The sequence below is a fragment of the Phyllobates terribilis genome, unplaced genomic scaffold, assembly GCF_046119375.1.
Source record: "Phyllobates terribilis strain yellow unplaced genomic scaffold, ASM4611937v1 Scaffold_9__5_contigs__length_417890890, whole genome shotgun sequence".
Taxonomy (NCBI): domain Eukaryota; kingdom Metazoa; phylum Chordata; class Amphibia; order Anura; family Dendrobatidae; genus Phyllobates; species Phyllobates terribilis.
The window spans coordinates 119,212,429-119,237,513 of record NW_027362769.1 but is presented as its reverse complement, the minus strand read 5'-3'; the positions used below and the strand labels follow the sequence as shown (position 1 = coordinate 119,237,513).

Genomic DNA, 25,085 nt, shown 5'->3' with positions numbered 1-25,085 from the left:
TATGAAAATTGTACATTCACACTGAAGGCATCAAAACTATGAATTAACACATGTGGAATTATATACTTAACAAAAAAGTGTGAAACAACTGAAAATATGTCTTATATTCTAGGTTCTTCAAAGTAGCCACATTTTGCTTTGATGACTGCTTTGCACACTCTTGGCATTCTCTTGATGAGCTTCAAGAGGTAGTCACAGGAAATGGTTTTCACTTCACAGGTGTGCCCTATCTGGTTTAATAAGTGGGATTTCTTGCCTTATCAATGGGTTTGGAACCATCAGTTGTGTTGTGCAGAAGTCTGGTGGATACACAGCTGATAGTCCTACCGAATAGACTGTTAGAATTTGTATTATGGCAAGAAAAAAGCAGCTAAGTAAAGAAAAACAAGTGGCCATCATTACTTTAAGAAATGAAGGTCAGTCAGTCTGAAAAATTGGGAAAACTTTGAAAGTGTCCCCAAGTGCAGTTGCAAAAACCATCCAGCGCTACAAAGAAACTGGCTTACATGAGGACCGCCCCAGGAAAGGAAGACCAAGAGTCACCTCTGCTTCTGAGGATAAGTTTATCCGAGTCACCAGCCTCAGAAATCGCAGGTTAACAGCAGCTCAGATTAGAGACCAGGTCAATGCCACATAGAGTTCTGGCAGCAGACACATCTCTTCAACAACTGTTAAGAGGAGACTTTGTGCAGCAGACCTTCATGGTAAAATAGCTGCTAGGAAACCACTGCTAAGGAGAGGCAACAAGCAGAAGAGAATTGCTTGGGCTAAAGAACACAAGAAATGGACATTAGACCAGTGGAAATCTGTGCTTTGGTCTCATGAGCCCAAATTTGAGATCTTTGGTTCCAACCACAGTGTCTTTGTGCGACGCAGAAAAGGTGAACGGATGGACTCTACATGCCTGGTTCCCACCGTGAAGCATGGAGGAGGAGGTGTGATGGTGTGGGGGTGCTTTGCTGGTGACACTGTTGGGGATTTATTCAAAATTGAAGGCATACTGAACCAGCATGGCTACCACAGCATCTTGCAGCTGCATGCTATTCCATCCGGTTTGCGTTTAGTTGGACCATCATTTATTTTTCAACTGGACAATGACCCCAACCACACCTCCAGGCTGTGTAAGGGCTATTTGACCAAGAGGGAGAGTGATGGGGTGCTACGCCAGATGACATGGCCTCCACAGTCACCAGACCTGAACCCAATCGACATGGTTTGGGGTGAGCTGGACCGCAGAGTGAAGGCAAAAGGGCCAACAAGTGCTAAGCATCTCTGGGAACTCCTTCAAGATTGTTGGAAGACCATTTCCGGTGACTACCTCTTGAAGCTCATCAAGAAAATGACAAGAGTGTGCAAAGCAGTCATCAAAGCTAAAGGTGGCTACTTTGAAGAACCTAGAATATAAGACATATTTTCAGTTGTTTCACACTTTTTTGTTAAGTATATAATTCCACATGTGTTAATTCATAGTTTTGATGCCTTCAGTGTGAATGTACAATTTTCATAGTCATGAAAATACAGAAAAATCTTTAAATGAGAAGGTGTGTCCAAACTTTTGGTCTGTACTGTACGAAAGTAAGCCAAAATCCTTCTGGGAAAGCGTATTGTGGACAGATGAGATCAAGATAAACTTTTTTGGTAAAGCACATCTTTCTACTGTTCACAGAAAATGGAATGAGAAAAGAACACAGTACCTACAGTCAAATCTGGTAGAGGTTAAAAGATGTTTTGGGGTTGTTCCGCTGCCTCTGGCACTGGGTGCCTTGACTGTGTGCAAGGCATCATGAAATCTGAAGATTTCCAAAGTATTTTGGGTCGCAGTGTAGTACACAGTCTTAGAAGGCTGGGTTTGTTTCCGAGGTCATGGGTCTTCCAGCAGGACAATGACCCCAAACATACTTCAAGAAGCCCCCAAAAAAGGGTGGTAACAAAGCACTGGAGAGTTCTGAAGTGGCCAGCAATACATCCGGATATAAATCCCATTAAATATCTGTGGAGAGATCTGAAAATTGCTGTTGGGAGAAGGCGCCTTCAAATATGAGAGACCTGGAGCAGTTTGCAAAAGAATAGTGGTCCAAAATTCCAGTTGGGAGGTGTAAGAAGCTTGTTGATGGTTATAGGAAGCGATTGATTGCAGTCATTTATTCCAAAGGCTGTGCAACCAAATATTAAGTAGGGGGTGCCAACAATTTTGTCCAGCCCATTTTTGGAGTTTTGTGTGAAATGTCCACTTACTTTGCTGACATTAGGTCTGAATTCCATTATGCGAATGTAAACTTTCATTCTTTACAGAACGTATTCAAAATCATCTCATAGATAATCTCAGTAATAACCTTGTCCTCCTATGGGGCCAGGTCTTAGTATACTGGAGACATCCATGTACCGTAAATGGCTTTTTAATCACTGGACGCTCTTAATATTCAGGCAAAGAAAAATAATCATTTCATACTCTGATTACTCAATTTCGAGGTCCATTTTGCATCTATTTAACGCAACGTGGGCTTTTACTGTTGTAATTGCATCTGTAATTTCAGTACCAGCAGGATTCTATATCTTTGCAAGTTATCGGAGGTAACAAATCTTCTGTAAAGTATAATCATGCACATGTTTCAATCAGTAATTAAAATTTGCAAAGTCACCTAAAAAAACAAAATGTACAGAATGACAGTCATTTGCGTCTCCAGCCTTTTATATTTTCAAAGGGTATATATAAGTAGAATTTATATACACACACAGTTAAAGGGGTTTCCGAAGATTTAAATATTCCCCTATACATAGGTCCATTCAGTTGAGTCCGAACTTCCGGCATGCAGAGCGGGATCTCATCAGCCTCCGCAGCCCTCCTCAGTGCTAAAGTGTAAGATGTCATGTGTTATCACGAAAACTCGCTCTTTGCACTAGCCTAGCGCTGCCGCATCCTTTACAAAGAAATTATCAAACTTGAAACATGAGTTAACCATTGGAAACCGTTTAATAAAAGATGTGGCAGTATTGGGTTAGTGCAAAGAGTGAAATCTTGGGCTTTCACAGTGTGAAGGTCACGGAGGGAGGCGAGATCCCACTCGGAATGCCAGAAGTTCAGACCCAACTTTTGCTCGACATCAGGTCTTTTGGTGAATTGGATGTTTCGCCCCCAGCAATTCGCCCCCCAGCAGTTCGCCCCCGGGTACATTTCGCCCCCGCCCATTTCATCCTCAGCATTTGACCCCCAGGATGTTTTGCCCCCGCACATTTCACCTCCGCACATATCGCCCCCAGTTTGCCCCGGTCCGGGGGCGAAACGTGCGGGGGCGAAATGTGCGGGGGCGAAGCTTCCTGGGGGCGAAATGTGCAGGGCAAAATGTGCGGGGGCGAAATGTACCTGGGGGCGAACTGCTGGGGGCAAATTGCTGGGGGCGAAACTTCCTATAACCGGTCTTTTGTAGGGGCATCAGGGACCCTTTTGACCAATTTTTCTAATAGATGATATCTAGAAAAATCACCAGCCTGAGGCCACCCACTTTTTTTTTACAGTTACCCCGGCAGCTGATACATGAAGCCAAATCCATGGGCAGTATGTAATAGGCGTTGGCAGTAAGATCTCAGCCATTTATGCTTGACTCTGAAACACTGTGACGTTTCAGAGAAAAACACTTTAAAAGTCACTGTGGACCTAGCAGCGCTCGTGAGTAGAAGAACAAGCAAGTCCCCGATAGCTTCTCCTCGACCGCTGCCTGGTTCGATAGGTCATGTGAGGATAGGCAGATACCTGTCAATCCAGGGCAGTGGGTGGGGAGAAGCTGCTGGGGACCTGCCTGTTTGACTAGTCTCCAGTGCTGCTCAGTCCCCTGTGGCTTTTGAAGTACGTATCAAGGTTTCAAAGTCAAACATACCTAAGATCATAAAGCCAGTACCTGATCCATGCTGTCCGTTTTGAAGAAAAAAAACATGGATTTGTGATACTCTGTCACCAGATGTTTAAGCCACATGTGTCTATATGAGGCCAACCAGTGGTTGTTATGTGAAGTGCAGTCTACAAAGTTTTGCAACTTTGCCATGATAATATATTAAAAAGCTAAAAATTGGGGTCCTCAACAAAATTTGTAAAATAGTTAAGGGTGGACACATTTTTCCTGTTTCTTTATGATTGACTAATAGTAGTGGATTACACACAATCATTTGTGAACAGTGCAAGATGTAAAAGAGGATAAAATACCAGATAAAACTAAGTAGAAAAAATATCATCCTACCTCTGCATTTTCATTGTCATCATTAATTCTTCTTGGCTGTGCAAAAAACAAAAGAGAAATAATCTGAAACCTCAACATGCATATATGAGTACATAGAAGCAAATACCGGAGAGGGAGAAGACCACCATACCTTCTCTTTGGATAAGGACTCTTTATATTCAGGGCTTTTTTCATCCAATTCATCGTCGCTCCATTCCCAGTCTCCATCTTCTGTTTTATGCAGGTGACCACTTGAGCCAGGAACTCTTCTGACCTACCAAGAGATGCGGGCTTAGATTTATTAATCATCGTCTTATTATGTGAGTAGTAGACTTGTGGATTGATGGTAGAACTTCCGAGCACTGATGTTCTTAGGGATCTGCCTAAATAACAATTCCATAAAGTGCTTTATTTAGTAGTGTAGCTGATCTAATCAGAATTTCCGATATTAAAGGAAGATGTATCACAAAGGCAACGCTTTGTCACCTGCTTATGGATGTTGCAGGAGGCTTTATCTCGTACTTGCCAACTCTTCAAGTATGTCGTCCAAGAACAAAATTCTGTTCCTGTGTAGCTTCATTTTCTCATCCGTTTCTCAATCACGTCTTAGATATATGTCGCGATCACACCCCCTAAACTTCCATAGAAGGGTGCTGATGAACCTTCATGAAAACTCTGGGAATGCACGAGGTCACCCCCTTTTTTGTGAGCTTGCCACACATTTGGCGAAAACTGGCAAAAATCATTTACTACTCACGCTTTGACTTACAGTGGTTTTCCAGTGTCAGAAAACGTCTGTTCCCTGATTGCAGTTTGTTTAAAAAATTTAAAAATAGAATAAAACAGGGCCTTGCTCACGATCCCTGGCTCCAGTGCGGAGTCTCCGCTGCTGCTGCCGATGCCGGCTGTCTGCAGTGCCGATGTCACTTCAACAGCGGTGCAGCCAATTAGTGAGCTCAGCAGCTCATAAAGAGGATCTTTCACCAAATTTTTCATGTTGAGCTGAACACACGATGCAGATTTAATAGTGGCTGCAGAGCAAAATAATTTTTATTTTATTTTTTTTTTATTTCACCTCTCTGTTGCGGAGATATTAGCAATGAAAGAACTGGCAACTAATGAGCTAAGTCTAAGTGGGTGTTGCCAGATAGTTCTTACTGATGGGCGTGTTCTTCTGCCGCTTGTATGAGAAAAAAGAAACAAAAAATGTTTTATTCCGCAGCAGTTACTATGACATGGTGTGCCCAGCTCAACATGAAAAGTGTAGTGAAAGGTCTTCTTTAATGGCTCGATATGTCAACCAGGCCTGAGCAGCTAAGCTCACTTATTGGTTGCAGCGCTCCTGATGTGACAACAGCGCTGCAGACAATAACATACACTGGGAGCAGTGGCGGAGACTCACCGTTGGACCCGGGGAGGATGAGTCAAGTACAGTGTGTTGTTTCTTTGTTTGTTTTTGAATTGCAGACAGTGGTTTTCTGAAACCGGAAAACCGTTTTAAAAAGAATGATGATGAAGATTGGCAAGTCAAAACTTTGTATGGCGGTTACGGCTTCCCTTGCCAATATCATCTGATGGCCATGAGTCTGACTTCCATTTTAAAAGAGTTTTCTGGTTTAGCAATGCGATTTTGAACTAACCTAACTAGGGTATTGGTGTTAATTCAGAAGAGTCCTCATCTGTTTGTTAGAATGAAGAATCTCTAGAGCAGGGATGTCAAACTCAAACACACAGGGGGCCAAAATGAAAAACTTGGACAAAGTCATAGGCCCCACACAGTCCTCCATACAATATTATGGGGAACACATAGTTGTCCATACAGTATAATGGGCCCCACATAGGGGTGGTGGTTCTGGTGTCATGGGCCAAATGAAACCACACTGCGGGCCAGATTTGACCCACGGGAAAGAGTTTGACATGTGTGCTCTAGAGCAGAGGTCCCCAACCGCCGGTCCGCGGACCAGGACCGGGCCGTTGGGGTTTTTCAGCCGGTCCGCGGGGAGAGGGGGCCCCTCCAGCCTCCAGCAGGGCCGCCATCAGGGCATGACTGCCCTGACTCCAGTATGGGGCCCGGCCGGTAGGAGCCCCCTCGGAGCCCCCCTCTTGTGCGTCTCTCTCCTCATGGGGCCCCCGGCCGCATGCTAAGCGCCGGGTCCGGGACATCTTAGCGCTGCGCTGCTGCGGCAGCACCTTCATGATTCCCCTGACTTCCGGTCATGTGACGGCGCCGTCACATGGCCGGAAGTCAGGAGAACCTGGTGTCAGCGATTTGGACGAGCGCCAGGATTCTGCAGGGATCGCATGGGGGTAAGTATAACAAGTTTTATTTTTTTTTAAATACAATTAACTAGGAGTGGGGGGAATGGGAGATGCACATGGGGGGAGGGGAGAGATGAGAGATGCACATGGGGGAGGGGAGAGATGAGAGATCCACATGGGGGGGAGGGGAGAGATGAGAGATGCACATGGGGGAGGGGAGAGATGAGAGATCCACATGGGGGGGAGGGGAGAGATGAGAGATGCACATGGGGGAGGGGAGAGATGAGAGATGCACATGGGGGAAGGGAGAGATGAGAGATCCACATGGGGGGAGGGGAGAGATGAGAGATGCACATGGGGGGAGGGGAGAGATGAGAGATGCACATGGGGGGAGGGGAGAGATGAGAGATGCACATGGGGGGAGGGGAGAGATGAGAGATGCACATGGGAGGGAGGGGAGAGATGAGAGATGCACGGGGGGGTGAGAGATGCACGGGGGGGTGAGAGATGCACGGGGGGGTGAGAGATGCACGGGGGGGATGAGAGATGCACGGGGGGTGGATGAGAGATGCACGGGGGGGTGAGAGATGCACGGGGGGGATGAGAGATGCACGGAGGGGATGAGAGATGCACGGGGGGTGGATGAGAGATGCACGGAGGGGGATGAGAGATGCACGGAGGGGGATGAGAGATGCACGGGGGTGAGCTGCACATGGGGGGGTGAGAGATGCACATGGGGGGGTTATGTTTACATAACTTTGTTGCCTTATGAAGGGCGGGGGGGGCCCCCAAAAATTTCTTGCACAGGGGCCCACTACAGTCTGTGTCCGCCCCTGAGATGAAGTAAATGCAGCTGAACAGCAGCTGTCAGGACAGCTGCCCTGTCCTGCTGCAGGGCGTGATGGGGCCTCAGTGATGCGGCTCCTGGCACAGCACATTATGTGGGGCTCCTGGCATAGCTCCTGGCGGGGACCTGGTCTACACTATATGATAAGTATGCACTAAACTCCAAATCCCTCCATTACCCCGCCCCCATATGACCAAAGCCCCGCCCACCCCACCCCCTCCTTGCTGGGCCATGGAAAAATGATCTTGCTTTAAGCCGGTCCCTGGTGCAAAAAAGGTTGGGGACCACTGCTCTAGAGCCTCGCTCACACCTTAGAAGACCAGACTTGTCAGTTGGGCAGCCCAATGATTTCAGTATGGACTAATACTTCATGAATGCTTCATTTTTCCTGTCGAGGTGCTGCCAGATTCTCCATATATCTCATCTGATTAATGGAGGTCCCAGAGATAAGTACTCTGTGATTAGCTTTCAGTCTACTAATGGAGTTCGTTAACACACTACAATTTGCTATCATCCAAAGTCGTACAAAGAATGTCTCTCAATCCTGAATATGCTCCTCAAGAATACGGGCCCAGAAGGATACAAAGGAACTGACTGTTGAATAAAATAAGAGAACCTATGTACACTTGCAAATCCAGTATTGAAGCGAGTTTCATATTTTCCCCTGCATAGGTTATCAGTGTATGATCATTGGGGACTGACCACTGAAAATCAGGAAAATAGGGGATCTCAAGTTCCCATGCGTGAATGCACATGTGTGACCACCATTCTATTTACTGACTATGAGCTCTATGGAGATAGTTAACTTCAACTGGTTGGTCACAATTTTAACTCATCAAAAAAGATCTAGAAGCCACTAATTATGGATAGAATTTTAGCAATTTATCCAAGACGAAATACGAGTGATCTTGTTGTAATCATCAGAACACAATTATATCCACAAGTTCTTATAATCACATTTCATTTCATCACAAAATCCAAAAAAACTAAATCATGACACTAATTGATCACTACAAACTCAAGAGATTTCACAAAGTTAACCTGGAGCTATTCCAATAAAATAACAAGCTGTATTCCAAAGCAACTGTTCTCCTAATATTTCCACGTTGTATGTTAATGTGCGAGTGGTCCAATGGGTGTCTCGGGATCGCGCCCTCTCTGCGCCCGCAATAGCCACCCCTCTGCCTTTGATTGACACAGATGACGTCTCCTAGATCAGCCACACAACTTGTACAAATCTTGTACATGCGCAGTTGTGATCTAGCCCAGCACAGGTGCGATTCACTCTGTCCTTCTCGTCTGCCAGCCGGGCTGTGTGGACATAGGGGAGACAACATCCACATCAATGCAATCTGAAGGGGCCATATTTGTCTGCAAAGGGGGGGGCGCCGAAGGTGGTCCAAAGATACCAGTTGGACAACTTGCGCCCATTAGCATACATCATGGGACAATTATAAATTAAATTAAATTTAATGAGGTATACAGGGCAACTGGGTTTATATAAAAAGATTGTTGTGATGCTACAGAAAGCTAAAAGGTGGTTGGCAACAAATTATACAAAAAAAAGCTGGTGACAGTTTCCCTTTAAATTGCAAACAGGATCTATTAGCCACAATAGGAATTACTGGTTGCATAATACCATAATATTTTACAAATGGATCTCCTTAAAAGGGAGTTTGTCAGCAGGATTTCACCCCCCAAATTATTTATATGTGCGTGAAGCTCTTTCAAAGACAAATCCAACAATAACTTAACTTGGCCAGTCCGTTTCTCCTTTCCTGAGAAATCAGAGTTTTATTAGATATGCAAATGAGGCTGAAGTGCTTTCGACATGTGGAAACTCTTCCGAAACCTCTGTCACTCCGCCTCTATCCCTCTTCTGTTTGTTTGACAGCTCCTTTGCTTTGTGACTTCAACCAAAGAAGCTGTCAATCAAGCAGGAGGGGGAGGCGTGGGGCAGAGAATAGAGCTGGAGTGACAGAGGCTTGGGAAGAGCTTCCAAAAGCACTTCAGGATAATTTACATACACTTTAAAAAAACAGATATCTCAGGAATGAAGGAACGGACTGGCCAAGCAAAGATATTTCTGGATTTGTCTTTAAAAGAGCTACATGAAGACATATGTAATTTGGGGGTTGAAAAACCTACTGATAGATTCCCTTTAAATCTAGCAAGTCTCCTATTGGTTGCTTACAATACAAGTATTATGTTATGAAAATGCTCCAGTGTAACTACAGAAAAAAAAAGATCTAGAAGAAAAGGAAATGATCCATATCTGAATGCATGCAGCACAAACATCATTAACACCAACCTATGAAAAAAAAAAGCAAATAAAGTTAACCCGTAAACTACATCCTAATTTAATAAAGATGAAGTACCCTTCTGCTGCCATCTTGCTCATTTTCAGAACCTGGCACCAAGCTTGTATTTCCAGAATTCTGCTCAGCCTACTTGAGCAAAACAAAACAGCATCAGCCTGCTCTCGAAACACCTTGCAAAAGTCACAAGTGGCTAAAGGAACACAATGGTAATGATTACACAACCTGGCCGCTCAGTTCACAATTCATTTCATGAAGCGTGTTATTTAAATGACTCTGGCTTTGGACGTGAGGTGCATTTTTCATTAGGAGGAAGGGATTTTTCAGCCGCGGTGTCTCTGTTTATCTGCCAGTTCTTGTGATTTCTTCATAAATTTTGAAGCGAAGAATTTAATTTGAATCTTCAACTGCAGCGGATCAGTGGGTAAGAACATCAACCAAGCAGTCAATTATTTTAAAGAACTCTTGTCCTTACAATTACAGCACAGGTGAGGTGTATAGAGTCATAATATGATGACAACATAAGTTTATGCGCCCATACTGTACCTTCTATTTTATACAGGGGCACACAATCGTATTTTGTTACATGCCCCACTGGTCTCCATGGGACAATTAACCCTAAAAACATGGCATTGCGGTGCCATAAGGTGAGCCATACTACCAAATTAAGGGATGTATTAAAAATTAGCTTTTATTAAAGTGGTCAAAAACTTTTTAAAATTACAGTAGTGACCCTTAATTTTGCTTTTCTAAAGAGGGCTCATCCAATTTTAGAGTCCTAACCTCGCTAGTATAGACCCAGCCCCCTGAGGAAGCCTGTATAGGCGAAACTTGTTGGGAAGGTTATGTGTTCATTTTATCAGCTTTAGTGATACCTGAGCACCCTAAAGAAAATAGCTAACCGAATGATGCAGTATTGATCCGTGGACAGCAGCCACGGCATAGTTAGGACAGTAAATGCATTATCAGCAGAGAGGAAAGGACTCTAAAATTGGATGAGCCCTCTTTAGAAAAGCAAAAGACAGGGTCACTATTGTAATTTTAAAAAGTTTTTGACCACTTTTAAAGCGAATTTAATAAAAGTTAATTTTTAATCCATCCCTTAATTTGGATCTATTTACCCTTTGGGTAATTTGGTAGTAGGAATTTCCATCCCAAGAGGGGTGTATACACCCACTGGTTGATTTAAAAGGTGAGCGATAGGCACTTAATGTGCAGCGGTCCAGGCTCCAGCCAACTAGATCCAATAGTGTTCAAGTTTCTTGCAGTATTTAGGAAGCATGGGGGGGGGCTCCATTTTACTCTTATGCCATTTGATTGCATGAAAATTTTCTTATTAATATTGCATGGAAATATCCCAGGTGCCCAGCCTAATAAAAGAAGTGACAACTACAATAAAATACTACTTTTGTCACTTATAATGTTATTACTGCACTTTGGAATGACTGCAGGATGTGATGTTCATAGTCAAGAGGAAGATCTATCCAGACCAGGATCATTATGATTGTGACCGACTATCAATAAAAATGCAAAGAAAAGAAACTTTGTAATATATCTTATTAAAAAAAATGCCATTTTCTGTCAATTAAGCGACACTGATCATTCACTATCAAAGACTGCTCTAATATGTCTACAAATCTGTCTGTAGCGAAGGATCAGAAACCAGAGAAACTGTTAAGGCTTCTAGTGCAGTGGAAATAGTAATAAAAAGAAAAAAAACATAAAAAATAAAGCTAAAAGTCCTACATTGGCCAGAAAAAGGTTTAAACAGATAAACATTATGATGTTGGGCATCTGCCTAATATCATCTGAGAATACATATTATATCTGCATTATCTCCTGGGTCTCCACTTAATAGTTTATGCTCTTAACTAGTAAGAAACTTATTTTCATTTCAGTACTACAAAAACAATCATTTACAAAGCAATTTTAGGGATTTTAAAAGCCAAGAAGTCTGTTTTTTATTGCAGCCTCTTTGGGAACTTTTGGTTCCATCTGGTCTTGAATTATTCATGATGAATTTCCTCCTTATTACTAAAGGCTTAGTCCGCTGTGTAATACGTTCTTGACATTACAGGTACAGAGCTTCTGCCTCGCCCCGGCTTGTTCATATCTTAGTCATCATTTGCAGTTTTTTTACCTTTACCTAAAAAACCAAAACCAGTCACTTTTTCTTACAATCAGGACTGAGTGACACCTCAATGTTTAATCCCACACAGACGTCCTACAGTTTCACTGCTGTATCACAATGTTAATTGTCTTGACCATAAGTAAGATTTTGCGGAAAAGGAGAAGAGAGAAAGGGCATTTCTAGATGATTATTTTCTGCTCTTTTTTAGCATTTCATAGGCATACAGTACAGACCAAAAGTTTGGACACACCTTCTCATTTAAAGTTCCCAGAGATGCTTAGCACTTGTTGGCCCTTTTGCCTTCACTCTGCGGTCCAGCTCACCCCAAACCATCTCGATTGGGTTCAGGTCTGGTGACTGTGGAGGCCAGGTCATCTGGCGTAGCACCCCATCACTCTCCATTTTGGTCAAATAGCCCTTACACAGCCTGGAGGTGTGTTTGGGGTCATTGTCCTGTTGAAAAATAAATGATGGTCCAACTAAACGCAAACCGGATGGAATAGCATGACGCTGCTAGATGCTGTGGTAGCCATGCTGGTTCAGTATGCCTTCAACTTTGAATAAATCCCCAACAGTGTCACCAGCAAAGCACTCCCACACCATCACACCTCCTCCTCCATGCTTCACGGTGGGAACCAGGCATGTAGAGTCCATCCGTTCACCTTTTCTGCGTCGCACAAAGACAAGGTGGTTGGAACCAAAGGTCTCAAATTTGGACTCATCAACCAAAGCACAGATTTCCACTGGTCTAATGTCCATTCCTTGTGTTCTTTAGCCCAAACAAGTTTCTTAAGCTTGTTGCCTATTCTTAGCAGTGGTTTCCTAGCAGCTATTTTACCATGAAGGCCTGCTGCACAAAGTCTCCTCTTAACAGTTGTTGAAGAGATGTGTCTGCTGCTAGAACTCTGTGTGGCATTGACCTGGTCTCTAATCTGACCTGCTGTTAACCTCCGATTTCTGAGGCTGGTGACTCGGATAAACTTATCCTCAGAAGCAGAGGTGACTCTTGGTCTTCCTTTCCTGGGGCGGTCCTCAAGTGAGCCAGTTTCTTGTAGCGCTTGATGGTTTTTGCAACTGCACTTGGGGACACTTTCAAAGTTTTCCCAATTTTTCGAACTGACTGACCTTCATTTCTTAAAGTAATGATGGCCACTCATTTTTCTTTACTTAGCTGTTTTTTTCTTGCCATAATACAAATTCTAACAGTTTATTCAGTAGGACTATCAGCTGTGTATCCAACAGACTTCTGCACAACACAACTGATGGTCCCAACTCCATTTATAAGGCAAAAAATCCCACTTATTAAACCTGACAGGGCACACCTGTGAAGTGAAAACCATTTCCGGTGACTACCTCTTGAAGCTCATCAAGAGAATGCCAAGAGTGTGCAAAGCAGTTATCAAAGCAAAATGTGGCTACTTTGAAGAACCTAGAATATTAGACATATTTTCAGTAGTTTCACACTTTTTTGTTAAGTATATAATTCCATATGTGTTAATTCATAGTTTTGATGCCTTCAGTGTGAATGTACAATTTTCATAGTCATGAAAATACAGAAAAATTTTAAAATGAGAAGGTGTGTCCAAACTTTTGGTCTGTACTGTACATTATGAGTATTTTTACCTTTTTAATCTAATATTTTGGTAATTTTTCAATGTTTTTATACCTCAAAAATAGTTTGCAGCACAGTACAGAGATTGTAATCACTCACAATCAGTGGCGTAACTAGAGCCCGATGGGTCCCGGTGCAAGATTTGGACCTGGGCCCTCACCTGCATGTTGGTTAGATGTATGGGCTCCTGTAGCGTTCTAAATCCTATAAAGACATATGTGTTGTCCCACCCCCCATGATGTAATAATGTCCCCATCCTGTACTAATGTCAACCATTCTGTGCCCCTTCTAGTAATAATGTCCAACATCCAGGGCCCCTTCCTGGTATAATGTCCTCCATCCTGGCGCCGCCCTTTAATAATTTCCCCATTCTGGTATAATGTCCCCCATCCTGAATCACTTCCTGCTATAATGTTCCCCATTTTGAGCCCCATTCCTGTAATGATAGTCCTTGCCTGATGTAATGGCCCCATCCTGGCACCTTCCTGTCATAATGTCCACATCCTGGTATAATGTCCCCCATCCTGGTATAATGTCCCCCATCCTGAGCCCCATTCATGTAATGATATTCCTTGTCCTGATGTAATGTCCCTATCCTGGCCCCTTCCAGTAATATCCTTGGATGCACATCCAGCTGAAATAGTCACCGACGTCAGCGGGCCCCCCTCTTGAACAGACCCGGTGACACCCTCTATGACTGTGATCGTTACACCCCTGCTCATAATAGTTCCTGCCCCTATTTTAATTTAATTAGTTATATGAAACCCAAGCAAACAAAGAGAAAACATATACACTCCATGCAAACGTCGTCTTTGTAGAATGGAGTCCGGCAACCTAGTAATGTAAGCCTACAGTACTCAACCATTGATCTATTATTATTGCCCTGCTTGTTTATTACTTAGCAGAACTATCATTTTTTTACATTATTCATTGTTGGCTGTAGGGAAATGTGACAACCTTTAAGTTACAAAGGGAACAAAAGTTTCCCCCAGCTAATGACGGCACCACAAAACACCTATCACCCAAGGCTTAAAGATGGCCTGTTACTTGCCAAACATTCGTAAGTTTTTATCTAATGTGTAAATGCTGCTGTTCTCCTGATCTGGTGACATTTTTATTGTGTTATTGTGCCTCTCCGTTCCGGAGTTATGGCCTACTCTTCCCTTTATATATATCTTGACTTTTCAACCAAGTGGACATGGTCCTCAAATAGACTTTCATAGAGAAGAGTTGAGTACCCCACCCAGAAGGTTGAAAATACTAAATTTCTACACATGGAAGAGGAGGCCATATCTCAGAAATGGAGAGGCGCAGTAACAAACGAAAAACAATGTCGGATTCAGAAGAATGGCTGCATTTTTACCAGTGGAAAAAAAAACATATGTGTGGCAACTGACTGGTCCTATTAAGCTGGACCTTATGCATGAGTGCTTGGCTTATTGGGGCACTACCATTGGACACTGATCATTAGGCACATTATGGTTATTTGTACACTATGTGGAGGAAGAGAGGCATCAGAGGGAATTGTACACTGCATTATCCATCAGTAAAGATGTTAATGTTCCTGACATTTATGAGCTGGAAGCAGAAAAATGGATAAGAATAACAATCTCAACAATTCCGGTGAACCTTGGACAGTCATGGCTGGACAAGTGGGTCAGGACATCTCCAAATCTACAGCTTTTATTGGTTGTTCCCATATGCAATGATTACTATTAGGGAAGAACAACAGGTGAATTAGCAAGATTTGTACCCAAGTCGTATTGATCTATGTGGAGAGAAGATTAGTCTGTCTGATCTGATCTCGCAGAAGAGCCAATGTGCCACAAACTGCTAAAAAGCCAAAGCTGGTGTCAGAATACAGCGAGCATCGCCACTTGCTTCGTATAAGGGGGGCGTAACTCTGGACCAGAGGGCCCATGCTGATCTCCTCCATCACTTAAAGCAACTATAATGGTCACATGAGCATCAGTCCTGCACCACTGAGCAATGAAAGAAAGGGGCCTGATCTAATGATTCATCACAATGAGAGGCTGTGCAAGAATTCTGCTCCTTTTGCCATTTTCACACCATTTTTGTCCAGCTCTGACAAAGTTGGCAGGGTTAGGGTGTAACGGGGCATGGCAACACACACTCAACAAATTTATGGCGCCGTTCCTTATGCCACAGTCTGTGTGTTACACGCATGCTGCTAGGTTCAGATAGGGGCGAGACGGGTTTCATGAATTCTTTGGAATCCTGGGGGAACGGTTACTCAGGGCGACCATAGGCTGCAGCTTCTCTCAGGCACACGATAGATTCAACTGCTGACCAGACACATCTGACAAGAGTCTTTTTTCAACAGTTTAACAGTGGAATTTAATCTGAAGCACGGCCAGTGCAATTCAGGGATATTACAGCAACAATCTTCATTACAGTACAGTCTGAGTTTCTTGAGCAACCAGCTCCAGTAACAATACAGTAGTTTCTTCACAAGGCACAGTATTACAGTCTCTTCAGTAGCATAATTCAGCATAGATTAGATCTCTTAGCAGCATACTTCTATGCATACACAACAACAGGCTTTTCCTTCACAAGGACTCAATAGTACACAGCATTCTTTATCCTGCATGGAGATGGAAGGGGGGAGGGTTTGATGAGGGAGATGACACTATTCCTTCCAGTCCTTATCTTCCTGCGATAATGCACATAAGCGGAAGAGAGCTGAAATCTATACCTTCAGGAGGGCAACACAATGTGCAGACGTAAGACCACCGATCAGGGCAGGTGCACGTTTTCCTGGCCGACGCCTAATGTCAGTTTTCATCAGCTATCAACAGAGAGAGGGAGGCACTAAGAATGTTAAGACAGAGTTTTGTTAAGTGCATTCTCCAGCCCATAGCACTTAGCACCTCATTTGCATACCACTAATAACATGTATGTCTCAAGATCCAAGCAATGGATTGACAATACAAAGATACCAAAGAGTTCATCTTTCACTGGGCTACATGACCCTACTAAACCATGTAAATGGTTTAGTAGGGTCAATCTTACTGACAAGTTCCCTTTAAGCATTTTCTCTCTGGGTTTATTGATCCAATTATGCTATTTTCTTTGATTGGTAAATATTGCGTCATTTATATGTGAATTGATCGTCAATTTCAAATCAACTGCAACCCCAAAGTAATGGCGACTAAAAACCATTAAATTAGTCAATAAAACCATCTGTCTGTCAGGGTTTAATCCGGCATGAAATGTAGATCTCACATACTAAGTGGCTGCAACTATTACGGACTGTTGTTCACTTAAAAAAGATCAGTAAATGGTCATTAAAATTCACTAACGTAATAATTCACCAAGAGTTTAATGGGTAGGAAAAAAAAAAATGTTACTTTTAGGATCCACTCAATCATATGTGACAATGTTGATAATGAACGGCTGAATGTCCTCCTTCTTTATATGACATGGCCAGGCTGGTCGGAAATAATCAATAATCATTACAGTCCCTTTAATAGGTATATCAGGGAAGTGTATTATAAGGAATTCCATAGTACAGTATTATTGTCTTCATTTATCCTAATTTCTGACTTTACCCCTAGGAGCTATTCTGAGTATTAGCTAAAAGGAAAATCAAATTCTCCATCAATTCCATTTATAGTGAAGCTGGAGGCGTAAAAGGGGATTGTTAGTATTGCTTTACTTTTGCAAAAGTCAAGCTAGAATAATAATAATATGATGCTTCTGTATTTCATCTATTTTTTTCAAATCAGAGCTGTTCTTCATGAATATTCCAAACCCAAAGCAAAAAACGATCAGTTGTCCATTATGTGACGTATATAAATCTTGTCGTCTTTTTGGTTTTCTCAATTTGTGCTATTGGTGTGAGCTCCATTCTGAATTACAAGGATACGTCACATACAACTAATACATATCCTATCTGTAGGACCCCTTCCGATCACATCATTAGAGGGACTAAAGACCCTTCTCTTCTTCTCCTTCACAGCTGCACTCATGGACATGCAATGTGTGGGAAACTGAATCAAAGCCCCATTTAAGTAGAAGAGGTTGTGCTGCAATATGGATGGGTAATGGGTAAATCGCTGTGCATGGTACAAAAAAAGAAAGAAATAACACGCAAAATTAGCAGTGCAGACAATTCATGACCGTGTACGGCCAACCCGGGTTCCACCGTTTAACCTGTTCCTCCCATTTTCCAGCACTCACCTTTTCCCACAAATAAAAACACTGCACCTGTAATTTCTTTGGATAAATTTGGCCACAGCGGCCATTTTATTAACAAACAACATTAACACATTAACAGTGTTATAAATAAATAAGGGAGGGTTCTTGGAGTTAAAAATTAGATCTGGCATAAATTAAACCGAACTGGAACCACCATATTACCCTCAGCCGTCCATCACCAGCTCAAGGGCACCAAAAGCTCCCAGGGTAAAACCCCGTCCAGAGCCCAAAAACCAAATGCCAGATCACCCCGCTCAATTAACCAATTGGCTGTAATTTTAACCAAATTATTCCCACCGACACTTCTGTGCCAACTCCAAGAACCCCACCCCCCGCCACAAACGAACAGCCCTGACCACCTCAGGCTCGTGAGTGCCCCAAAAAAATCGCCAAAGCCCTCTCATTCCCCTCCTGTATAACCAATGCCCACAAATCGGTACCAATGATGTACACCATCATTTGCCCAAAAATTTCCAACTCCCGCCTCGAGTTCAAAATGTCGAACGCTTACTCCCCCGTTCCTGGACACAAAGGCTGATATGGCTCTATTTAACCTCACTCTCACCCTATTAATCCCCTTCAAAGATCTAGCCTCCCTCCACCTTTTTTTTTTTTTTTTTTGGCACAATGTCAGACCAGACTGTCAACACCACAGGAAAGGATGTCCATAACCTTAAAAATTAAATCGAATGTCCCTCATCAGTTCCCTGACCGGGCGAGCCCCTAAGTCATTCCCCCCCATATGCACCACCGAAATATCCAGCGTCCGAACCAAACGGGCTGCCTTATGAAATTCAGGCAGCATCCTTCTCCATACCATGCCTCTGGAGACGAGCCACCGAACCACAACTTGCTCTCTCCTAAAACCCAACTGCCTACCGTCTGGCCTCCCGTCCGCTCGCAACACCCCCAGTGGACGAAGTAATGTCCCAGAATCCACGCTAACAATGGGACACCATCTGCAACAAACAACCACAATGTATTCAATACTTAACAAGATGAAAAACAAACCTCAGCCCCCTGTACCTAATGCCGCACAAAGGACAAATAACGATCAGAACTCCACCTCCCTATCCGCTTTGTCACATCCTTGCCTAAGCCTAAGCCCAAGCCATTGGCTTCTGACGCCGCGCCAATTCTAAAAGAATGTGACCCGTACACCTCCGGGCGAAAGCCCCAACTCCCAAACTCCTTTCTTAAATACTGCTATTTAAGAAAAGTCCCCATTTTCATGACATAATAAGGAACCCACTCGCCCAGGCCAAAATTGCCAGTCTACTTGGTGCCACCGATTCAGACAATCTCAGCGCACCAAAAAACGCTAACGAAAAGGTTAACCTAAACAATGTAGCTTCACAACTGAACAACAAGTTTCGTCTAACACTAAACCCAAACGTTCCAAGATGTTAAAAATCACCGGTCTTCTTTTATCCAGCACCTTATCTCCTCTCCTAAAGCCCCTAAGTGCTTGCTACACTAAAAAAAGGACTTTGTAACATCTCTTATCCCCACTTTTGAAACAGACCATCCAATCTCCGCTGCCCTACCTACAAGAAAGAACACCGCCGTCTCCCCATCACCGACATTCTCCACCAAACCCCACTGCATTATCCAACATTTCAATACTCGCCACGATGCCTCGTATGAGGACCAGGTCTGCCTCGTAATGGACTCTCGTATTAAACGTCCCCACTCCTCCATAACCAGTTGCCACAAATGCGAAGGGCATTCCTGTCCCACGTCCTCCGCCTCTGGTGCTAGCGCCCGAAAACGATCCCACTGAAAACGAGACAAGGCATCTGCGAAGGAATTTTTACACCAGCACCTCCTGCAGTATCTGTAAAAAATCTCACAATCACGACTGCTCAAAAACTCGTGCTGAATTAACGACCTGCCATTATAATTTTCCAAAAAAAACATTTTCCAAACCTTCAAATCCTCCTTGTGATTCTTATTTAAACGAATGAAATGATGGAGGGCGCGCACTTCTGCTGTCGCCCTTGCCAACCCGCGACAAAATATCCTGCCCATTGGCATAATGCTGCATGCGAAATTCAAATGACCTAACAGGGATTGGAGCTCCTTCAGCGTCACCTTACGCAACCTCCTGACTCTATCGACCTCCTGCTTGAGCAAACTCAATTTATCATCAGGTAACCGACACTCCATCCTCTCCGTATCAATTAGGATGCCCAAAAAATTAACAAGGTGCAAGGTCCCTCTGTTTTTTTTTTGTTTTTTTTTATTTCCTGCCAAAGGTATGCCAAAAATGCTCCGCTACCCACACCATAGTTCCTAACAAAGTCCTACACAACAACGATTGCTGAGGGCCTATAAACAAAATGTCATCCAAATAATGAATGACCGACTGAACTGATGCCAGGTCCCTCACCACCCATTCCAAAAAGGTACTAAACGTTTCAAACTGGGAACACGTAATTGCGTAGCCCATATGCAAACACCTGTCCACGTAGTACTCCCCTTTCCAAAAACAACCTAACAATGGGAAGCTATCCGGATGTACTGACAGCAATCCAAATGCCGATTCCATATCAGTTTTAGCTAGCAACGATCCTGGCCCATATCTCCACACCCATCCCACCGCCGCATCGAATGCTGAATAATCCACCGAACATAATTCCTGAGCAATGCCATCATTCACTGAACAAACCCCTTAGGGTATGACAAATGCTGAATCAAATGAAACTTATTAGCCTCTTTTTGGGCACGACCCCCAACGGCGAAACAATCACCCTGCTGCTAGGTAAATCCTGAAACGGACCAGCCATCCTGCCCAATTCCACCTCCTTTGCCAGTTTCAAGCTAACCACTTCCGGATGAAGGGAAGCCGACATCACTTTTTTAAGAGAAAAGGGGACCTCATGATCAGGAGGAGGAATTCTAAAACCTTCCAAAAAAGACCATCTGAAATGGCCTTAGCCTTCAACTGATCTGGATACCTACTTCGAAAGGGGGCCATCTCGTGAACCCTCACCGGAGTCACCCCCTTGACCGGTACCCATTGGCATTTTTCCATTACCCTTCTTAAAGCATTTAGATGCTCCGTGTGAAATACCGTTGCAATGGGAGCACACATGTTTAAATTTGCAGGAGTTCCCGTACTTACACTGGCCATCATTAAATTGCCAGCAAGATCCCGCTTCCTTCTTTGTGCACTCTGACTACTTCCCCCGTGTCCTGCCGATTAGTTCCCACTACCGCTGCTCCCGTGAAAGGACTGCCCATACCTCACCGGAGTCACAACTTTCAGCCACAACCCAATGTCCTTTGATCCCATCTAATCTCCGGGCGGACTGCCTTCCTCTGCCGATATTGCTAGTCGTATCGTAACCATGTCTGGCCCCCCTATGTGCGATGAGCCTCCCCTATAGCATCCAGGTAGCAAAATAAGCCTGAGGAATTATCCGGAGCTTTTTTCCCAATGACACTAGCCATTATTGCAAAAACTTGCAACCAATTAACAAACGTCTGAGGAATGAACCTCCACCTACGCCTTTCTTCCTCCATTTTATTATTATTATTATTTTTTTTTTTTTTTATTTATTTATTTATTTATTTATTTTTGCGGTCGTCCTTTTCTCCCTTGTCCAAATTAAACTTTTCAAGAGAAAGTAGGGAAAAAATTTCTACAAATTCATCCCACCCAATTTTTTCTTTAACCTATTTATTTATTTTTTTAAATGTGCCCAGCTGCCCCTCAAAGCACACGTATACCTCCCCTTTCGCCCTATCATCCATTTTTACGGCATCCGCTTTATCCTTTTCTGTCTGTACAGAAACCGATACCCCCTAAAGTCCCCCTCAGTACACACCGCCGCCCTTGCCGATTCACTCCCCACCTGCGACGCCACACGTCGACCGGGTAACCAAGCCCCCATCGGAGATAACCCTGCCTCACTGGCTCCACCAGTGCCTAAACTAGCCAGAATTTGTGACATGTTTGCCAAATTATCCCTGAGCCCCACGACATCTAACCACGCCTCCCCCTAACATTTACACCACAGGGCCCTGCCAACTGCCTATCCCCTACCCCATCCGCTACAGACCCAGTGGGTGACAAAACAAACATAGACGCATACTCACGGAGCTGCGCAGGTGCTGTGTCCCCGCCAGCCGTACGTCCTGAGTCCTGCCGATTCCTTGGGTCGTCCTGATCCTCTCCGTATTCCGATCCTCCCTCACGCTGTTGCTCAAGGCCCGCGCCCCTGGCCTCCTCGTCACCAGGGGGGACCTGAGCACGTGCCGATGCCCCCGCAGCTCGTCCACTGCACGTTTCTGCACCGATCCTTCCTGCCGTCCGTGATCCAGCAAGACCTCTAGACCTGGGCCCCCCCAGCCCAGTCTGTGCTGATCTGTGGGGGGGGGGGGCTGCCAGGCAGCTCCATGCTGCTCCCCGCCGCTCTGCTACTGTGACTCCGGTGACTGGGGCCAGGCAACAGGTCTCCAAACTGCCGCTGCCTGCCCGAGAAACGCCATACTGTCCTCCACTGTCGATTTGACTGGCAGGCACCCCGACTGGTACATCGCCAGGTGTGCCTGCCGCGCTGCTGCTCCTCCTGGCCCTTCTTTTTTTTTTTTTTTTTTTTATAACGGCCGTCCGCCGCTGTGAACCGCTGCTGGCCCTGTTTACGGGGGCCAGCGTCATCGCTGCCCCACAACTTCCTGTCCGGCCCGGTCACGTGTACAGGAAGTGACGCGGGCCGAACTTCCGGCGAAGCCACGCCCCCGGACTGGTGACGCGGCTCTAGTGCGGGCCTTGCTTCCGGCGCGGCCCGGGCTCTATTACTGCGGCGCGCCGCCGGAGCAGGCCGCACTTCCGGTGAGGCCCTCGGTCCAGACCCTGCTAGCGATCCGCTGACGGAAGCGCCCACAGGCCGGCTGGGCGGATTCCTGCAGCGGCGGGCGCAGCGGCAGGGGGGTTCCGCTGCCGGGCTCACCTGGCTCAGGGTCCCTTGAGGGGCTCCGCAGCCTGCGTCTGCAGCACGTGGGAGTCTCTGGCAAAAGCCTCTCGGGGGGCCGCGTTCTCCTTGCCCTTCTTCCTGACCCCGCCGCCGATTCCTCGGATGAGCCATGCAGCAACCCTTAAAGCTTTGCCTCCAGCCACCCTCCACGCCTGGATCGAGCCGCATCCCACAGTCTGCTAAACAGAGATTCCACGGTCTCCATTACGCCCGGTCAGTGTCCAGAACAATGGGTGAGCAGATATTAAAATTTTTTTTTTTTTTTTTTTTTGGTGAACTTTCTCCTGTAACTTCCCTGCCGGACTGACTAATTTCCCGCACTTTTTCTTGATATACTCACCCTCCCACCACCAACTGCCCGCCCCTCTGCTCTAATACCCAATCCTGATCCTTTATCTCAAAAAATTCCACCCTCGTGGCCCATCCCGGTCATGTGGGGCTTCCATCCAGCTTCCCTTGCTTCCAGCCCCTTTCTTTCAAAGGATCAATGCATAACAGTTATCGGACTGCCAAATGATGACTTTTCTTAGGGATAAACTGTGCCATCAGGGGTTTAAAAAGCTTTTAAAGGCATATAATTGCAAAAATCTAGACTGGTCATCAAGATCAAGGTTGGAACACATAGCACCCCCACCGATCTGATATTGAATAACAATCCTAAGGATATAATACTATGATTAAGGGCGTATAACATGCCAGAAACTAGTCAGTTTTTTAATCCCCCCTATCTACCATTTTTAAATGGATTAGAGAATAAAAGTATTATTTAATTTTATTTACCACCTGGAAGTGCCGCTCTCTCAGTTTCCTATGCGAAAAATAGTCTCACAATATAAAAGTACTGAACAACCCCTTTAAGCATTTTGGACTGTTTGGCTTTTATAGACTTTTTATTTTCCTGATGTATTCAGGGTTCATAAATCAGCAGAGGGGAACTAAAAAAAAAAAGACCGGTAAAAAAGTTACAAACACTTCCATTGGGCCATCAGAAGGAGTTCACTGACGGATTCTCGGTTAGCTCATTCTGCAGCCAGCAATAGATAGTGTGACAGAAGCAGTGGAAGACAAACGGTACAACATTTTTAACTAATCCCAATTGCAAAAGGGATTTTTATCCAAAAATACTTGCATTTCAGTGAGGAAAAAAATGTGTCAGATATTGGCTAGGGACATTTCACATAAGTTTTACAGTTCACCTTCCAATATGACACAAATGATGGATAACACCAAAGAGTGGCATAATAAGGGGTTAAAATGCTTAAGTGGGACAAAAAGAAAAAAATGGAGCCACTTCTGGTGGTTGTTAAGATCTCTATGGCGCTAATCACTTAAGGCAGTAGAGGTTTATTTGCCGGTTTTTCGTTCCATAATTCTAAAACCCTTTTTTGCTATTTTTTTAGGGTCTCTGAAGAGGGGATCCTGCACAGGTTTGTACCATCCATGAAATATGTCAACTATTCTTCAAGTTTGTCTATACGCGTGACCGTGTGACCCTGGAGGACCAAAACCCCAGCCGCTATTACTGTCACATCTCTATGGTCACCATGTTGGCGGATCTTATTAAACTGTGGAATGTAATAATGTTTTTAGGGCATTATTTCCTTTGGGGGGCTGTGATTTTTCATTGAGTGGTGAGACACAGGATCAATCCCTCTCTATGAGCATCTCGTTACGTAATGCCGTCCATTATTTCTTACTCCACCATTATTATAAGAGCTCGTGCAGACGTCCGTGTAACATGGTCCGAGCACGGACCGCAATGAACGGACCGACCATGCCTTGTCCTGACCTAAAAGTGACAGCCTCATAGAATTATATGAAGCTGTTACGCTCAGGTGGGGAGTCCCGCAGCCAATCCGTGGTCAGAAATCAGCTTAGTGGAGCTCAGAAAAAGGCAAATAAAAGCGTTACAAACTCGCCCATCATTCAATCTGAATGAGCTCGCTGACAGTTTGTCAGTTGACTCATCAAGCAACCAATAATGGTGCAATACATAGGCTATAGAAGGTAAATTGTGCCCTTTTTTGATTAGGGCAAAGGTCAGTGTACAGGAGGAGGAGGTGAGCTGTGACCACCTATTGTGAATGGTGGCTCCTGTGTTATCTACTGAATATAGAGGTGATATCACCCATTGTACAGTAGGGGGAGGAGGTGAGCTGTGATATAACATATTGTGAATAGTGTATCGTGTTTTATCTGCTGTATATAAAGATGTTATCAGTAATTGTACAGGAGGAGGAGGAGGAGAGCTGTGACATCACCTAGTATGACTGATGGATCCTGTGTGATCTAATGTATATAGAGGTGTTAATGTATATAGAGGTGTTAGAGGTGTTAATGTATATAGAGGTGTTAATGTATATAGAGGAGGAGGAGGTGAGCTGTGACATCACCTATTGTGAATGATGGATCCTGTGTTATCTACTGTATATAGAGGTGTTATCAGTCATTGTACAGGAGGAGGAAGTGAGCTGTGACACCACCTATTGTGAATGGTGGATCCTATG

At 44.4% G+C, this 25,085-nt stretch overlaps 1 protein-coding gene across 3 annotated transcripts in view; it reads right to left on the bottom strand.

Annotated features, from left to right (window-relative positions):
• STK39 (serine/threonine kinase 39) overlaps window positions 1-25,085 on the bottom strand; it is a 438,417-nt gene that overhangs the window by 222,710 nt on the left and 190,622 nt on the right. For 2 of the 3 annotated variants that reach the window (XM_073647007.1, XM_073647009.1), the window contains exons 11-12: window positions 4,360-4,482; window positions 4,230-4,292 (exon numbers count right to left, since the gene is read on the bottom strand). In XM_073647007.1, the coding sequence (XP_073503108.1) occupies window positions 4,230-4,292; window positions 4,360-4,482 (186 nt within the window). The remainder of the gene's footprint in view (window positions 1-4,229; window positions 4,293-4,359; window positions 4,483-25,085) is intronic. The other variant, XM_073647008.1, reaches the window with a different exon arrangement.